This window comes from Polistes dominula, unplaced genomic scaffold, assembly GCF_049000335.1.
Source record: "Polistes dominula isolate Pdom_NZ unplaced genomic scaffold, Pdom_raw_medaka contig_28, whole genome shotgun sequence".
In the NCBI taxonomy this organism is placed as follows: Eukaryota; Metazoa; Arthropoda; class Insecta; order Hymenoptera; family Vespidae; genus Polistes; species Polistes dominula.
Window position 1 is genome coordinate 45,688 of NW_028300879.1, and position 19,511 is coordinate 65,198.

At 32.2% G+C, this 19,511-nt stretch overlaps 1 protein-coding gene and 1 long non-coding RNA gene across 2 annotated transcripts; both read right to left on the bottom strand.

Annotated features, from left to right (window-relative positions):
• Positions 1-29: 29 nt before the first annotated feature.
• Positions 30-18,442, bottom strand: Nuak1 (Nuak family kinase 1). The gene is given in 15 exon segments (XM_015324952.2): positions 30-1,452; positions 1,543-3,542; positions 3,544-4,460; positions 4,463-5,974; positions 9,703-9,878; positions 10,241-10,276; positions 10,452-10,748; positions 10,852-11,237; positions 11,330-11,689; positions 11,774-12,108; positions 12,111-13,481; positions 13,608-14,078; positions 14,172-14,371; positions 14,752-14,865; positions 18,056-18,442. Coding segments are annotated over 14 exon segments (8,223 nt in total). The 5' UTR covers positions 14,850-14,865; positions 18,056-18,442; the 3' UTR covers positions 30-1,388.
• Positions 18,255-19,505, bottom strand: LOC149033597 (uncharacterized). The gene is made up of 3 exons (XR_016176778.1): positions 18,994-19,505; positions 18,717-18,883; positions 18,255-18,641 (listed from the first exon to the last, which is right to left on the bottom strand). It is a non-coding gene; the product is annotated as an uncharacterized LOC149033597 (long non-coding RNA).
• Between the last annotated feature and the right edge of the window lie 6 nt (positions 19,506-19,511).

A 19,511-nucleotide genomic window follows, 5' to 3' on the forward strand; every position in this document is an offset into this window, starting at 1 on the left:
CTTAAATGTGGAGAAGAAATATATAGTCATTCGATTATTAATATTTATTTAAAATGTGTATATCAATAGAAAACACATACATAACAAGCGGAAGACTTTGGTTGATCAGCCAGAGGCTTTTCTATACAAACATCAACTTTTTTCGCTTCTTGATTGATCCAACCAGCACAATCGTCTTTTTAAATATAAGGCAACATTGCTACAAGGAATCAAAGCTCTACTTTGTTTCTCATCATTTCAAAAAGTATTTTTACATATATCGTTATTATCAATTTTGTTCTCTTTTTAATTTTTTTTTAAATTATTCGTAAACGTTTCTGAGCGTATGCAATAAAAAGCACATTATTAAAATACTCGAGTTAATACAATTTTGTCTTTATTTTCTTGTCGAATGTATACGTTTACGTTGAAATAAGTAATAATCTAAATATTATATTTAGATTTAGTTGATGTTACAAAAGCCCTCAAAAATAAGAAAACAAACTTGAATGTGAATATTATATACAATGCCGCCGCCGCCGCCGCCGCCGCACTTACATCATAACTTACAATATTCTCAATAAAACAATGTTACTATAATGGGAAACACAATAATATGCTATATATGTTATACAATAGAATTTGATATCAATAAACTATATGTTGGAATTTTCTTAATAAGAACGCACTTGTATGCCATACTAATTCTATTTGCATTTTGATGTCGTATTGTTTAATTTTAATTATTTTAATTATTTTTTCTTCTTGCAAAACCTTTTACCTTTCTTTTTTCATAAATAGAAGCATTACAAATATATTGTATACATATAGCTTGTTGTTTAGAGCTATTATAAAAAGAAAGATATGTGAATATTAATGTCACTGATGAATCCATGATAAATTTATCTAACAACGTAATCTTACTGGCAATAAAAGTGATAAAACATTTGAATAACACATGCGACAATTTCATTTAGTTTGAACTTTCTTCTTATTTCTCCATATATTATAGGTAGTATATTGTGTCTGCAACAAAACTCTTATCATACAAAGAAGCTTGAAATATACGAGTATAGATACTTAACATGTATTTGTTATATATAAAAATAGTATAACATTAAAATGATTGCTTTCATCAGGTTTTAAATATTTTAAAGATATTTATTTTGGTAGAATATTCGTGATTGAAATAATAGTAATAATATAGTAATCTATTGAAATAAAACTTAACATTGTTGGTGATGCTGTTGAAAAATCTATGAGAGAAATAGGCAATGACAGAATAGTATAGCACTTGAGTACTATATACTTTTTAACTGGATTAAAATATGTATATAATATAAAAGAGTGCACACATCTCTCTTATTATTGTTGCTTATATTTAATAAAATCCTCTTTATTGATTTTTATTAAAAATCTGATGAAGAAGTTGAAGGCAAATCTTTAGACTCGCTATTACATCGATTTGTTATTCTGAAAAATTGCAATATTAATAAGAAGAAAAATAAGAAAAAAATCTTTGATTTATATAAGAAATGATATAGAATAATAAATAATAAATACCTTCCTTGTTCTTCAAGTTCTTTATTAATATCTTCTGTGAATTCAGTTCTTGTTTTAGCTATACACGACGACGACGACGATGACGACGTCGACGACGACAACAACAACAACGACGACGACGACGTCTTATTAGGCTTAACCGAATGAGTATTGTGATATCCATTTTCGCATCTGTTTAGATAATCATTAGACATTGGAGATTTTCGTGCAGTTAGATATTCTGGATTACTTGGAGACAACAATTCTTCATAATATTCTACTGTCTTTGGTTCCGATGCGGTAATAGTAGATCCATACTTTCTCGGTAGCATACTAGAATTTCTACTTGCATAAAATTCAACCGGATTGTTATTTAATATAGAATTCAAAGAAGAATTTCTATATGTTTCTAACTCATCGTCCGTACTAAAATCTGTACTGTGGTGGTGGTGGTGGTGGTGGTACCTTTTATGTGCTGTAGATAATTCTAATGTTGGAGATGTTAAATATTTTCGTAATGGATCGTACGTTGAATGTGAATAATTACTACTATAATGATCAATAGGTGTCTTAACTTCTGTATTATTATACGATACTAAATCTGTGTATTTTTCTTTATCAATAGGTGATTTTCTAAATGAATTGATATCGTCGTTGTGTAAACTATAACTTCTTTGCATGAATTTCTTATTAGATGAAGGATAACTATTCAATTTACTACGATGATCTCCTTTATCTCTTGAACTACTAAAACTATATTTCCTTGGTAAAGTTACTCCTGGTGGTGGTACCGTTAAAGAAGGCCTTCTTCTATCATTAAATCTTAAATAAAAACTTCTCCTTCGTATTCTATCTATTACAGATTCTCCTTGATCTCCACGCGAAAAAAGAGAATACGATGGTGAAGTTGGTGAACTTAAATCGACTCTCGTGTGATTCAAATCAGCCGAGCATATAGACCATGAATCAAAACTATCTGGTTCATCGATGGGTGAAGTTATTTCATCTGCATATGTATTATCCACATTAGTAGATTGCATTGTATCTTTCAAACTATCCTTTTTATCTATTTCATCATTTATTTTATCTACAGATATGGTTTCTTCAATCATATTTGAAGCAGGGTATTTTGCATTAATTTCGTCTTCTTTTTCTTCGACAATATCTTCGTTAGATTGCGACTGCGATTGCGATTGCGTTACATCATTATGCAAGTCTATCTGATTTTCGATAAGTCTTGTACATTCATTTACCTCTTTTTTCAATTCATCAACATCCTTAGCTCTCAGTGGCTTATCAATAATTATTTTGTTACCAGTGATAGTTGCATGATGTGTCATTTTTGATAAAGAATCTATAAACTTTTCTGACGAAATATCGGCAGCAGTACTACTTTCGTTTATTTTCAAAGATCGAGATGACGCGTTAGCATTTACTGTCATTAATTCTGATTTTGGGGATTCCTTTTTAGAGGTATTGGCATTGGTAGTAGCATTTCTAAATGCATGTTGAGGTATTTTAGATAAATCAAGCTTTAAATTTCCTCTGTTAAATCGCGACTCAGTATATTTTATTTGACTAGTATCAGAATCCGTAGTATTTGTTTGAATATTATCAACATTTTGACTTGAATTATTTCCACATGCCAATTCTGACTTATTTGATATAGAATCAACGGAAGAGAGATTCGCTTTCAACTTTGTATATGTTTCTTGAGTTGAACAATCGTTAGTCGTAATTTTGGATAAATGAAGTAAATCAGAATTACGCTCGTTCGAATGATCAACATTAAAGACAGGAACTTCAGGACTCTTTTCTTTCTTAGGCGAAACATTACCCCCCTTTCCGATTGCTGCTTTTGTCATTTTTCTTTTTTCTTCCGATTTAGCATCAGAATTTTCTAACGATTTTTTCACAACCTTTTTAACGACACGTACAATTTTCTTCTTCTTAGTACCTTCAGCAGTCTCTTCTTTTTGAGAGGGGGACTCCTTTAACTTACTAATTTTCGATCCCTTTTTTTCTATCACCATTTTCTTCTTTCTCGGATTTCGTGGGTAGTGCACTACTACTAGTAGTATTGATCTTTTTTACAGATCCTATGCTCTTTTTCGTTTTAATTATCTTATTTTCTTGTTTACTGCTACTATTTCCTTCTTCTAAAGAAACATTGTCCATTATTTTATTACGACTTTCTAAAGTATTAGAAATAGCTTTAGTAGTAACTTCAGCATCTTCTTTCTTGCAAGAATTTGTTTTCTTAACTGCTATTATTTCTTTGTCAATCGTTGAAATTTCCATTGAAGATGATGATTTATTTATTACTTGCGACTCATCTTCTACATTTGTTTTTGATTGTTTTTCGTTAGACAACTTTTTGTCTTTCATATTCGTATCTCTTTCTTTTACTTTGTCTTTGTCTTTGTCTTTGTCTTTGTCTTTGTACAGCGGCTTTTTGGATTCCGTTACAGTAGTATTGTCCAAAGTCTTTTTACTTTCTATAATAGGCTTTTTAATTGATCTAGAATCATTTTTAATCATTTTCATTGGAATTTTACTTGTCGATGATGTCAAATCTTCGTTTGCCAAAGTAGTATCTGCTTTGATAACTTTGGGAGGGCTTTTCTTTAACTTACTCATTAAAGTACTTTGTGATTTGGTCGCGTTTGAATGTTGTTTGACATCAGCAGAACTTTTAAACAATCCTAAGACAGACGATACTTTACTTTTCCTATTACCATTAAGAGAATGTTCTTTCGCCAATGGCAAATCCTCAACGCTAATTGCTCTTTTAATTAAATTTGATTCCGTGAATAAAGAATCTGATGGTGGTGCTGAGTTTTCTCTCAAAGCTCTTACTTTTTGATCAATCATAATGCCACCAGCATTAGAAGATTTAGATGTATCATCTGTTACACGAAACTTTTCCAATTTTTTTCCAAAGAATGTAGAAAACTACTACTTCTCGACGATTGTTGTCTTTCAAATTTAACATTAGAATTATCCTCTTTGTTAGATTTATCGTCCGACAAATTATCAGACTTAGACTTATCTTTTTTAAGTGAATTCATTTCATTCTTCAATTCCTTGTCTGGCTTTATTTCTGATTTAGACTCGTGAGTAGTACTTTTATTGTCATTTTTCTTTTTCATAAATCTAGATTTTCTTCGTTCGTTTTCTGCAGCTTTTTGAGCTTCTTTTTCTTTAACGTAGCGACTTTCTTCTCTTGGAGTATCGAAAAAGTCTGGTCGTAAGAATCGTGAAATTCGATGTTGCTTTGGTTTTTCACATTTGTCCTTGGAATCATTTTCTTTATTACTACCACCAGCAGCTCGAAAGAATTTACTTAAAATAGATTTTTCTGGCGACATAGGTCTTGTCATGTTAGAAAGAGCGCTTTGCGATCCGGCAAATGATTTTCTCCTATCACTATCTATACAAGGTTCTCTTGTTAAAGAACCAGATCGTAATCTTAAACTTGGAATGCAACTACGTCGTTTACATACGTTGTTTACATTAGGTGCATCTGATATTGAACTTAAAGATTCTTTGTCGCATTTGTCTGTTTCTTTGTAATTACTATTTAAATTTGGATCAAATTTCATAGGTCCTAAATTTTTCAATTTAGATTCCTTTATTAAATTTTCCGCTGCCAATAATCTATTTTCAAAATTTTTCGATGACTCCATTCTGTTGTTCTGCTGCGGTGATTTAGCACAATCAATTATTAATATGTTTGATGAGGAATCAACAGGTGATGTATTAGATATGCTAGATGTAGTATCAACTAAATTAGTATTTGAATTACATATTGATATTGAGGTACATTCGGAGGACATTGTTGAACCAATGATGTCTACGTTATTATTATCCGTACTGTTTTTAACAATTTCTTTAGAAAATTGTGATGTATCTTCTAGAGACTCTTCTTGTATTTTATCAGTTCTATGAACGTTAAAAGTATCTCTCCAAGTATTCCCAGAATTCAATTTTCCTCCACTTTCTTTATATTTTCTCCCAAGAGTCATAACTTGTCTTGGAAGTGATAAGAAATGATCGTCGTCATCAAATAGACTGATACTTCTTCTAGAAAATCTGTAATCTGGTTTATCCGCTTTATTTCCGGCTTCCAACAAACTATTGGTTCTTCGAATATTTCTATCTGCCGATCTACTTCTATATTCCGTTTGATCTGATGATGTTGTTGAACTAGAATGCCTTTTAATACCATCCTGTGTATCTATTAAACTTACATTTTCCCTAGTAGGAGATTGATAATATTTCTCACATGATATTGATGGCGATCTCGGTGGTAATGATTGTCTAGTTTGTTCTATAAATTGTCTGCTTAATCTTCTTGCCAAACTAGGAGTAAAATTCTGTTCTAAGGATTCTTGAGCCTCTTTTCTGATTTGTACCGCCTCCGCTTCTATGTCTTCATGTTCTACTTTATCTGCAAAAAATGGAGATAATGTCTATGCGAATACTACTTACAAACGGCTGTTAAACAAACAAACAAAAAACAAACAAAAAAGAAGAAACAATTGGATTTTTAACAAGGATATGTGAAAAATACCTCCAATATTAATAATTACACTCCTTTATTTCTACATACATAAAACTTTCTTATAAAATTTGTCGAAAAATTAATAAATAATGTTAACTCTCTCTCTCTCTCTCTCTCCCCCTCTCTCTCTGTCTTAAAAATATCCCAAATTATTACATATATATATATTTAGAAGTTTCCCCCCATTAATATATACGTGGAACACTAATTTATACAACATGATGCATATTTTCAATGAATCATTCCAAGACCGCTGGAGGTAAATATAATGACTTATGTTAGACTTAGAATAGTGGAAGAATTTATAATAAATATTATTCATTTTTTTTCCTTTTTTTTTTTTTTTTCTAAACAACTCGTACGTACGTACGTAAAAAATATGACTGAAAATATGCATTCAAGGTAAATAAGTTTTTTTGTCAATGTCTCTATCTGTCTGCTTCTAGTGTTTTCTCTCTCATTTAAACACATACACATACAGATTTAGTTTCTCACTCATACTCTTGTTTTCTCTAGCCCCACTGTATTTCTTTATATTGTATATCTGTGTGTGTTTTGTTTATATATACATATATAAAATTTATTATATATAGATATATATATATATATATAAAGCAAATGAAAAAAATGTGTGTGTGTGTGTGTGTATATATATATTTATTGTGTACTCATTTAACAATCACATGCACACAAAAGATTGACTTCTTAACAGTTTTAGAAATGATAAATGTAGTAGACTATACAGACAGACAATTAACATATCAAGAAGACATAACTGCAATAGATCAAAGAGATACACGCTAAGAATAAATATATAATTTCTGTCGTCATACTTTTCTAAATCACAATGTGTTAAATGAGTAAATATAAATTCAAGAGAATTGTATATATATATATATAATGCAATATTTATAATATTAAATATAATATGTGTAAATAGCATTATATTAAAGCATGCTGACAGAGAATGAGAAGTAATAATAAAACACTGTTATTTAAACTCTTAAAACACAACAAATATCAGCCATTACATACAAGTGTTAGCTTCAGTTTACCACATATACAACTTAATAACACCCTCCCTACAAATCTCATTTCAAAAATTGCTTTTTTTCTTCTTTTTTTTTCATAACAACTGTTTGTTTTTACAATACGTCAACGATTAGTTTATTCGCCAATAACGTTTAGCAGGCATAGTAGTACGATTATTCATTTTCTACGTTTTCTCATTTTATTTGATATCACATTTATAACTGTCGATTGCTAGATTTTCTTTTTTTTTTTTTCTATAAATTTCAACTATAATTAACATGTCAGCATATATTTGAATTGAAAAAAAAAAAAATAAAGATTTTTTATTTCTTATTTTTAATCTTCTTTTTTCTTCTTCCCTTATATAATTTTTTCTCATATATATATATAATAAATAAATAAACATATACACATGCTTGCATGTTAAAATAAATAATAGAAATTAATTTTCGTCGTCTAATGCCTTTTTAATTGCAACAGCCTTTTTAGTGCACACACGCTTACGAGCTGTTAAAATAAATATGTGTGCTTCTTCTTATGAAACTTTCTGTTAAACAGCTACATATATTATATATATATAAAAAAGAAAAAAAAAAGAAAAAAAGAAAAAAAAAGAAAAAAGAAAAAAAAAGATAAAAGAAATAACAAGAAAATGTTATATATATATTATTGTGATGATGTTACTGTTTGATACAGTAATATATGAACGAGGTCATATAAGATCAACGAATGTTTGAGGAATTCGAAAAGAAAGTGTATGTGATGAAATAACTCAATATTTATATGAGAAGGACCATCTCTGGTCACATTTACTAAATTAGATATAATATAGTACCTAACTTGGTATGTTTCTATTGGGGATTACCGTCAGTCCGCCTACGTAGAGTCACTCGCACGGTCGCTGCAACAACCGTTATAAAAGTCCGTCAATACGTATTATTAAACTAAGACCATTGAAATATTGCTAAATACATCTTTAATAAACAATATTGCTCAAAATCTCATAGAATTACTTTGATATGATATTAGGAGTATATTCATTATTTGATCAATTTAATAATCCAAATAAATGATTTATTTGAATAATAATGAACGTAACGTTATTCATAATCTCGTCGTCTAACACAAAATTAATCCATTTATTTATCGATCATTTAAATAGATTACTTTGAAATATAGACTTTAAGTGAAAAATATAATCTCCTTAATATCAATCAGTGGTAATAAATATATTAAATGTAATTACTGATTGAAGAGTCGACGATAGACGTAAAATAATGCATAAGTTCGAACTATATGGATCTCTCTCTGTCTTGGAAAGTGGAATTTAATATCTTTTGTATATTTCTTTATGGATGTGTGTAGATTCATGCTCTGTATCTTAATACAATATATATATATATATATATAAATAGGTAGATGAAAGGTTCTTTCGCTAATGTGTTATAAAGGATAGTATAAATCAACAACAGCATTGCAACAACTACTGCGTATTACAAAGGTTCTATGTCAGGCGAAGTGAGTTTACGGTTGATTTTACGACCTTTTTCTTTCTTTCTTTCTGTTTTTATTACTATTAAGGATATTTTGTGTACTTATGTTATTATTAAATATCCTAATGTAGACATTATTTTGTGTAGTTTTAATATAAACTATCTACTAATGATTCATGACAAGGCATACAAGTCCTAGATTTAATAAACAATTTTGATAAACGCGTTTACCTTTTAAGGTAAACGAGTTCTATATTAAATAATAAATATTTATATATATATATGTAAGATTGATGATAAAAAAACTTAATTGATGTAGCAATTATTGCTAATAGTATATAATTGTATAAAATTAATGAAATAATTTAATTATAAAAAATAAATATACTAGTTTAGACAAGGAGTAAAGTATATATTTAAAAAAGAAATTACATTCGCGAAGAAAAAAGAACAGAAAAAAAAGGCAAATGTCTACCCACCTGTGCCAAACATGAACCATCTAGTTATTCTAAAAAATGTTAGTAGTCAAAAGTTGCAAAACATCGTCAGGCAAGTAAATCATCAAAGGAATAAATTGGAGAAAATAAAAAATAAAAAACAATAGGTAAATCAATAAAATAAACAGAAAAAGATATGCTCTGTCTATCAACGACTCGACAACAGCTAGGTACTAGGAAATAATGCATACTGAATACAATCCAGCATTTTCTCACACGGATAATATTCTTCTTAACCAGTGACAAAATAGCATAATAATAGTATCACCTTTTCACAGCAGATTTCTTCACAACAGATTTGTTCAGTAATAAATAATCTACTTTACGTAGATAGCCGCAGCAATGTGCGCTACATTTATATTATGTATAATGTGTAACTACTGTGAAAACGTGTGTTAACACCATACAACATCAAATATTTTAATTTATACATTTCACAGTGGGACACCTGTTATTAGACACCTTTTATTATTTCAATAAGCTTGTTTATTTTAAAACACTATTTCGAATAGATATTATTATGATTTGATTGTTTTACAGGTAATTCCACGGTAAATTGTAGGATAATTATGTATAATATTAATATCCTTACCTCGTGGTAATGTATTGCTTCCTATTTCGAAAACACTCTCCCTTGAAGAAGGTGCATTGTGAGAGCTTGGACTATTAGGAGAGCTAGGATTTAATGAACTGGTAGAATCCTTTCTACCAAATATATCGGTGTCACGGCTACTCAGAGAATGTTTGAACTGCGATTCCGAAAGTCGCCTGTGGTAATAAGAAAAACAAAGTTTCTCCTTTAATTTTATAACGATATTGGCTAAGTATTTATTTATGTCATCATTAATAATTATATCATTATTGATTTATACCAAGATTAAATATCTTCTTAATTTACAATATATATAGAGAGAGAGAGAGAGAGAGAGCAGGAGAGTAATCAAATGAAAGGGTAGTGCATAAAAAAGGGTGCCAGTATATCTATGAACAGATTGAAAGTATTTTCAGCTCACTTATTTCTGTATTATGCGTGCCACTACTACCACCACCACCACGTGCTGAATATACAATGGCATTGCAAATGAAACGAAATAAAATATAATTTTATTATGTCCTTAAATCGAACTCACGTTGTCACGGTCCTTGTTTCAAAGTAACTCTCGTGGCTTGCATAAATGAGCAATGATACCATTGCCGTTAGAGACAAAGAAATACTTTACTTACTAATTTATTTCTTCTACATATGATTATGTATCACATATCACATATTACATATCACATATTACATGCATATGTATAGTCACGTAAAATAATATCTAATTAAGTCATTTGTTAAATTACCTTGATAGGGGTTTATTATGACTCCAAAAATTTTGTGGCGAATTAACACCAAGTCGTCCCAATAATCGGCTACTTGGAAAACTATTTCCTCTGGTATCATCAACGTTAAGTCTCTGTGTTAAACTTCGTACTCTAGATAATAACGTAGAAAACAAATTTTCAGCTGTTAATAGTTCGAAACCATCGTCGTCGTCATCTTCGCCGGAAGATAAACTATCGCCATGTTCGGATGGTTGTCTAGATGGCCGAGAACTTCTTAATCTGTGCATATGCCTTTGTAAAAGATCTTCGCTATCTCTGCAAAATGTATAATATGTGGCTTTTTTTTTTTTTTGTTTTTTTTTGTACATTTTATCACACGAGTTATTATAACAAGATTTAAGATAAAAGACAATATTACCTATGTAAAGTAGAAAATGGCGATTCATCTTCACTAGCATCAGATAAAAGAGAACTCATTCTTCTCGGTCTATTAAATCTGGATGATCTTGGTGCTGCATTTGTACTACCAGTTGGTGTGCTAGTCTTACTTTCTGGTTCTACGCTTCCAGATCTAGGTGTAACATAACCACCACCCTCTACAGCAATAGGAATTATATATTCCCTTGGGCTCTTCCTTATTGGTTCTGGTCCTATCGTTGAACCAAGAGCACTGTCAGTATCAGAGTCTGCCGTTGATTGACGAGATAAAGATCCTGATCGCTGGGACATTGATCTTTGTGGCATCGGAGGTTTAGGAGGGGTAGATGATGATTGTTGTGGTGCATGTTGATGGTCTGGTTCAACCTATTATTATTATTATTATTAAGATATAAAAGATTATAATAGGTATATTGATTATTTTATTTAGTGAAAAAGCAAAAAACAAAAACAATTACCTGGATAGGAATGATCCTTTCGCGTGGTTGAACTTTTGGTTTTATTTCTGGTTCTAGACTAGAACTTCTATTTGCTTGTGGAACCACTGCAGCAGCCGCCACAGGAAATGCTATTTCAGATTTTTGCGTTCTTAACTTTTGTGTAGGGAAAGCATCGACTTTAGCTTCTACTTCTGATTTAAAAGCAACTGCATCTGAAATCTTATGCCCTGATAATGTAATTTCCGCTTTACTTGTTTTACGTGGTCGTGGTAAAGTGGCACTTTTAAGTGTTATTTCCATTTTACTAGACAACTTTGGCTCTTCTGCTGTTACTTGTGAATTATTCTTATCGGATAATTCACATGTACTAGGTGGTGTCTGAAAAATAAGAAAATAATGAATAAAATATCACTTTTGAAATAGAAAATTATGAAATAGAAAATTAAAGTGAATATAACTCACTGTAATATCGGACGACGATATGGAATTATTGTCAAATGAAAATGTATTTTCAGTTGAAGGAGCGGATGCCGCCGATACCGTAGTAGCAGATTTAACATCGTTCGAAGAACCAACCGGTATCTTCAATCCTATCTTCTTAGATTCTTGATTTTGAGGTGATGTTGGTGGAGAACCATTAACTTTTCTAAGCACAGGCGGTTTACCAATTGCACCAGATATTATGTCTACTGCTCGTTTCTTAGCTTCATCTCTTAGTTTAATCGATTTTTCCTCTGTATCTATACTAGTAGCCTGATTAAGTTTAGAAGATTTATCTTCTATTTTGTCGGATTTTTCTCTACATCGATAATAACTTTAGAAGCATTATGTTTAACTGGTGTAATGGTGGTACCAGACGTAAGACTTGCTTTGCGTTCAAAGGCACGCTTGGCACCACCAACATTAACACCAGGAATGAAAATCTTTTTGGGTTTATCATTTTCTAATGAAGATGACATTTGATTAAACTTTTCAGCAGTTTCAAAAATTCTCGATCGCCGTCTTTCAACTGGTTTCGCAAGTACATCTTCAACAACTTCGTTGCCAAGTTCAAAATCAAGAGACAACGCTTTTTCTTTTAATTTCTTTATTTCTTTATCCATAGATTTGATTTGTTTCGTATCATCCGAAACTGATTGATGAGAGTCATTCATTTCCAATTTGTTACTACTTAAATTATCTTTATTTGGCACATTTATATTGGAAGTATCATTTATTAATTTCTTATTACTCGACGATATTTTATTTGGTAATGCATGTGTACTTTTATTCCTTTCTACAGAAGCTATAGTTTGTTGAAGATTACTTACTTTTTCTTCAGATTCCTTCAAGTATTTATCTTGTAACATACTTTCCATGTTTTCATTTTGACTAGTATCGCAATATCTTTCAATATTCTTAGCAGACATATCTTTGGGTAATTGTTCGTGTTCCATAGGTACAGGCGTCTTACTTCTTTCTTTGCTAGGTGATTTTTCTTTAGATTCTTCTATTAATTCTAAACAAGCTGCCTCATTTAATTTATTTAAATCAACAGTCTTACTTGTAGGAACAGTTACAGTCGCTGTAGGCTCTACTTCCATTGTTTCTTCCATTATGGAATTTGGAATTGGTGCTGAATGATGCCTGGACGTTGATCTATACATCCTAGGCTCTCTTTCGTCTGATCTTTCTTTTCTTCTAGACCTTTCTTTCTTTTTAACAGTAGCCGCGATCGTCTCGTCCATCGACGGCGTTGTTTCTAATTTTCTTTTCGCATCCGTAGCTGCTGCTGCTGCTGCTGCTGCTGCTGCTCCTTCTCCTTCTCCTCCTTGATTTTCATCCTCGAGTAATTCTCTTATACGTCTATCTGAATTATTTTGATCAAATTCCATTAGACTACCAACGGAGTGACATCTCGTAGGTACTAGGGTCTCGGAAGACATATTATTTGCCACATCTCCGCTCGTTTGTTGATCACCTACAAGTAATTTCTCAGCACTAGCCGATTGTGGTACCAAGGAGAGTAACAAATCGAGTCGCACAGGAGTTTGCGCAGCAAGATCTTCTGCAATGTCGAGACAATTTTGTTCGTAACCTTCATTTACCCACCAATGGCTACAAATCTTTTCTATATCTGCCCGTCTAGCAGGACAAGCTGTGAGCATATCCCTAATTAAAGGGGAAGCAGCTGAAATAAAAAAAAATTACTAAATGAACAATTATGTTCATTTATGCCCTAATAGAATGAACGGTAATTAGAAAACTTTCTGCTGGTAAAAAAGTTATACGTGTTTGATAAGTAAAATAAACTTACGAGATGGCTTCTTGGGTTCAAAATAATCAGACTGGGAGATCTGTTTGACTAGTCGCTTAAAATTGGACCCATCGAAGGGCATGGCACCATAAACCAATGTATATAAAAGAACTCCTAAACTCCAACAATCTACTTCAGGTCCATGATAAGGCGTACCTTTAACAATTTCAGGACTTGCATACAATGGACTACCGCAAAATGTGCTCAATAATCTTTGTTCGTCGAATACATTAGACAAACCAAAATCAGCTATTTTGGCATTTCCGATTTGATCTAAGAGTATATTTTCTAGTTTAAGATCTCTATGGCATATTTTATGTTTATGGCAGTAAAAAACTGCAGTTGCTATTTGACGAAATATTCTTCGTGCTTCTTGTTCTGACAAAACTTTACGTTCGCTCAAATAATCATATAGTTCACCACCAGCAGCATATTCCATAACCAATACCATCTTCTCTCTGTTTTCGAAAACTATCAAAGGTAAAGACACATTTAAATGTTTCAATAATAATTCACAGTTTGAAAAACTTGTTCATGATAAATAATCGCCCATGTTTTTATCACCTTCATAAATGTGAATGATATTAGGATGTTGCACACTTGACATGATTTGTATTTCTCTTCTTATTCGAATCAAATCAGCCTCTGTCTCTATTTTACATTTTTTTATTGTCTTTATCGCTACCTCTTGGCCTGTTTCCTTATTTATTCCTAATTGTACTTTGCCGTAAGTTCCTTGGCCCAGTTTTTTGATAATGTCAAACCTGAAAAATATTACAATATTAGGATTGTTAACGATCAAAGGTGTCAGCGAACTTGGAAAGCCGGCGCCGCTTGTCGAAACAAATCGTACGCGATTTTCTACTACTACTATTATTATCATCATCATCATCATCATCATCATCATTATGATCATTATGATCATTATGATCATTATGATCATCATCATTATCAAAGAAAACTCGCGGCGCATACCGAGGAGGAGCCACGCACGACGAATCGTTGCCAAAACTCATAAATTGGTGAACGCATCACCGATCCTATTTTATTATCCTATCGTTCGGCAAACTTATAAACTCGCCAATTAGAAAATAGAATTAATGATAAAGCAAAAATATGTAGATAGAAGATAAAGACAATTCACCTTTGTTTTAATTTCCTCTTGTGATTATGAAGACGCACTCCACCTGTACTCTCCATACCTCCCATAATATTGTGTATACTAGCTTCGCCCACTACCATCTTGATTGTTGTTTATCTAGAAAAAAAACAAAAAAAAAAACAAAAAGAAAAAAAAATCAAAGGAAAAGTTGTAAATGCATAAAGTTATTTAAAAGCAAAGATAAAAGAGATTTTAAAAGGAATGAGCTAAAAAAAAGTAGGGGAAAAAAAGCTCGTTATTACTTTTTATTCTTTTAGCATAGTTTTTTAAGGGTTTCGTGGCAATGACTCTAAGCGTGATCCTTTTTCTCTGTCAGAACAGCAAGAGACCAACAGTCGGAACGACTCGTCCCTGTCCTCATAAAAGGAGGATGACAGTAGGCGCTTTAAACCAGCCAAGCTTACGTGTTAAAGAAGAAAAGTGAAAGCGAGTAGTTGGTAGGGCTGAGAGAGAAAGACAAAATGCGGTGAGTTTATTTCGAGCACCGAGACGGCAACGTGTGTCTCCACGTCGGTGGGCTCCTTTCTCTCTCTCTCTCTCTCTCTCTCTCTCTCTCTCTCTCTCTCTCTCTCTCTCTCTCCCTCCCTCCCTCCCTCCCTCCCTATATCATCTTCGCATCTTCTTGCAAAGAATATATACGCGTCTACGTTCTATTGCTTCTCCAGGAAATCATTGACAAACTTTCAAATTTCTTCAAATTTGTTTCATTTCATACGGATGTATTTATTAATATAATGAATAATCTTAATATTTAGGTGATGAGAATGACTACGTTGCAAGATAGGTCAATTCTCAAGAGTTGTTCAGAGTGTTCCTTAGCTAGATTGGTACTTTTGAAAAGTGCAATTGTGCTGTGCCAGCTTTCCGAGTAAGGTGTCTCTACACGTATACTACGACTCAACGTCAAGTAGAGCGTTAGAGTCAATAAAATGTCTTGTTAACGTATTACTTTGTGCTAGATTAAAATGATTGAGACGTGAAGATAAATTATTGCGTCATTATATTCGTTTATATAGAGGAAGGAAGTTTCTTCTATTAAAATACGAGAATACATTATATAAAAATCGAAAAAGATCTTACAATATTTTCAACTTTATTGTTAGTTTCCGCATATCCTATGCCAAAAATGTTACGTTACTATTAGCCAGCCCACAGTGGGCTGTTGTTACATTACAACGCGACAAAGAAATGAAACTTGAACATTTACACATATCGTAATTCATTGAACGAACTAGTCTAAAAACGTTAAGACCTCGAATACAGTCGTCTCGCTTTATACAATTTTAACAATGTCCGAGAGCGGTAAAACCGACCTTCTTAAGTTTCTCTTAACGTTTCTCTTAACGTTTCTCTTAACGTTTCTCTTAACGTTTCTCTTACTCGTTTTATTATTATTATGTATTTTAGTATTATTTAGCTATATTGATATATACGTAAAATAGTTACGGGCAAGCGCACCTAGAACATTCCAAGATTGGCCATTTGCCTTGGAAACTAGGAGTAATTAATTATATTACTTTTGTCACCTAGTTTGTAGTAATATATTCATAGTTTCCAATCAAAACTTTTTCATTTCTAATTGAATTAAATTATTGGAGTAACATTTGAAGATTTGAAAGAAGGCGTTGTGAAAGGAAAATGAGTGATATACCATGTTTAAGTGGTAACGTTTAAGCATTTCCGCGTGTCGGGAAGAGTCATCCTTCCCTAAAGAGTTTCAGTGACTGGCATACATAGCGCAATGCTGTCTGCATATTTCAGAAGGCGATGCATTCATGCTCAGAGTTCATTTTCCCGTTCTTACAGGGGTGAGGGCAAACATATCATCTCTACTACTGTCTGTGACTTTTCAACCGAACATTTGTCGTTTAAAGTTAATACTACAATACTGCTATCATCGATATTACTAATAGAGAGTATACAACACAAGAGAACACAAGAGAACACGTGCACGTACGAAATCATTCTCGATACTTGATCAGTGCGCTTTCGATATTTTTAGCAGAGCACGTAGACCCGTCGCGTGGGCAGAGATCTGCCGCCTCAGGGCCGACGTCCTAATGACTCCCATATCTTTATACCAATTGAAAAAAGATTAGAAATGTGACAAGATAAGAGAAGCCATAGGGGTTAAAACACGTTCGAATATAAATTCAAGAGAAAATAATTCTAGTCTCGATTATTTTTACATTATACAATAACATTATAACAAATAGGGTTGCAAATATCGAAGATATATTTTTATTATTATATATATATATACATATATATATAATATAGAAAAAAAAAAGGCTACAAGGTTGCGGAATGCGAAAGGAAAGCTAGCTTTTGGTATTCGGACGAAGGTCGGATGAAGCGGTGCGTGACGTGCGTGGTTAAGGATGATGTTCTCCACGTCATGACGTCACACGGTGTACTAATACGGTATCCTGCCTGTGTGTGATTCACGTCATATTATAGTATCATATAGTATCTCGTTACTCTTAAAAAGCGCGCACCTTATCTAAAATAATAAATAACAAATTGAAATTTCCAATTGAAATGATATTGATACTTATGTACTTATGATCTTATATATATATATAGAAACCTACACGAACAGGTGATTGAATTATTCGAAGAAATCAAAACTATACTTACTTGCTTATCTGTGTTCCTTCGATTTTGTAACATTTCTAACATTGCGATTGAACGATATACATTCTTACAATAGAATTTAACGAATAAGAATTGAAGAAGATGCAATCAAAAAGGATTAACGTTACTTTTAAACGAGTTCAACTCAACTGTCAATTGAAAAATGCAAAATGTGTGTCAGCGTGTAGATGTGTGTTTAAACGCACATACGAGAGCGTGCTATTCGGTATTTAGGTTTCCACAGATAAAAATAGCATCTTGATATTCAAAAGGGATCCTTTACTACGTTAATGATTATTCAACCACAATTCATGCATTTAAGAAAAGTCATTTTCTTTTAATGACACATTATCTACTTCTTCGATCAATTACAAATATAATTTTGCTTAACGATTAAGTCTACTATTGTCTCACTATTAACTCTAATGAAAATATTAAACTAACTTTGTAAGTGTTGTTTGTATGATAGTTCATTCTTATCTTTTCTACTTTCATATTTTTAATTAAATGTATATCTATCATCATCGGTTCGATCTCTTATTCGTCAAAGTCTCTTGAAATTTGATGCTCCAAAATGAATAACGTCGACAGAAGCTTTGAATGAATATCGACAGTCCGGCCGTATTCTAAAAATAGCGAGAATTTGTACCTTACTGTGAACTCTGGAGCAAGATATCCTCCTTTTCGGCTTCCACTCTTCTTCCTCGGTCTCGTTTCGTGTCTCACTCTCTCCTTTTCTTTCCCCACTACTTTATTCTCTCTCTCTCTCTCTCTCTCTATCTATCTCTTATTCTCTTTCTCTCTTACACTCTTACCCTCCTCTTTTACTTTGGTAAATGTAAGTAGAATTTAAAAAAAAAAAAAAAAAAAAACCCCACTATTTACACGATAATTAGAGTAGCTAAAAAAAAGTCGTTTTCACTAAGTATCTACGCCTCTTGAATTTTCTTCGGAAATCACGATTCCTCTACGTTTCCACTTCATTTTAGCAGACATTTTCTTAGCGACAATGTGATGCACAACTTGCTCGTTACCACCATCTTTTATTTACTAATTTTGGATCTGAACAGTGATGCCAGGACGTGGGATTCTTCCCACGCATGCGCATTACTTAATCCTCAGTAACGTATATACTCCATTCAAACATGAGATATCCCATAGGCCCCCGTGACAATTGAGATACGATAGAAATTACAGGAAGAGGACATTTTTTTTTTTTTTAATATCATATTTACCTGAAAATAAATGAATATATAGTTTTTTTATTATTTTGTACATATGCAGCTCTGATTTATTACATGAATACCAACATTTGTTGCGGAAGTAAGGAAAACTGCAGAAAAGCAGTCTTTGAAAATATTGTTCTTTAGTAAAGATAATTTGAGTACTTTCCCTTTTTTACTAGTCTTTTTATCCGCCAATTCACTCGAACTAGGCTGCTGATAATCCATTTTCTGATTTCTGTCACTGTAATACACTAATATTCCACTACAATTCAATATATTATATAACATTAAGCGACGAAACTTCATTTTAACGAAAAACGCGGGAAACGACTGGGAAAGGGGGGGAGGCCCTTACGCTTACCTATTGTAGATACGTCCATGGAAACAACCGCCGTCTAGCTGTGACGTCGCTTGCGCATGCGCACGGAGGCTCCCACGTGGGAGAAAATCCCATGTCGTCCTGGCATCACTGCTAAACACCGGAAACGGGGAACAAGGAACAAACGAACCGCAGCTGCACTTATTCCCTGTTTGTAGCGATACGCGCCTTAACAAAAATATATTGGAAAATCTGTATTTTATTACCGACTGGTAAAACATTTATCGCCATCTAGCAATACTAGCTATTACTTTATTTTACCGACCGGTAAAATATGTGTTACCATCTAATCGGAAAAGTACATATACACACGTCATACTATTAAACAGATTGTAAATACATTGAAACAGCACAAAATTACAAGAATATATTGACTGTTTAAATAATTTCCAAAATATTCTTTGACGACGAAAGAATCGTACATTGATATCTGACAAATAATTTCAAATTTGGCGGGGCTGATTTCAAAATGGCGAATGTTAGTTCGTTTTACTAAGTAA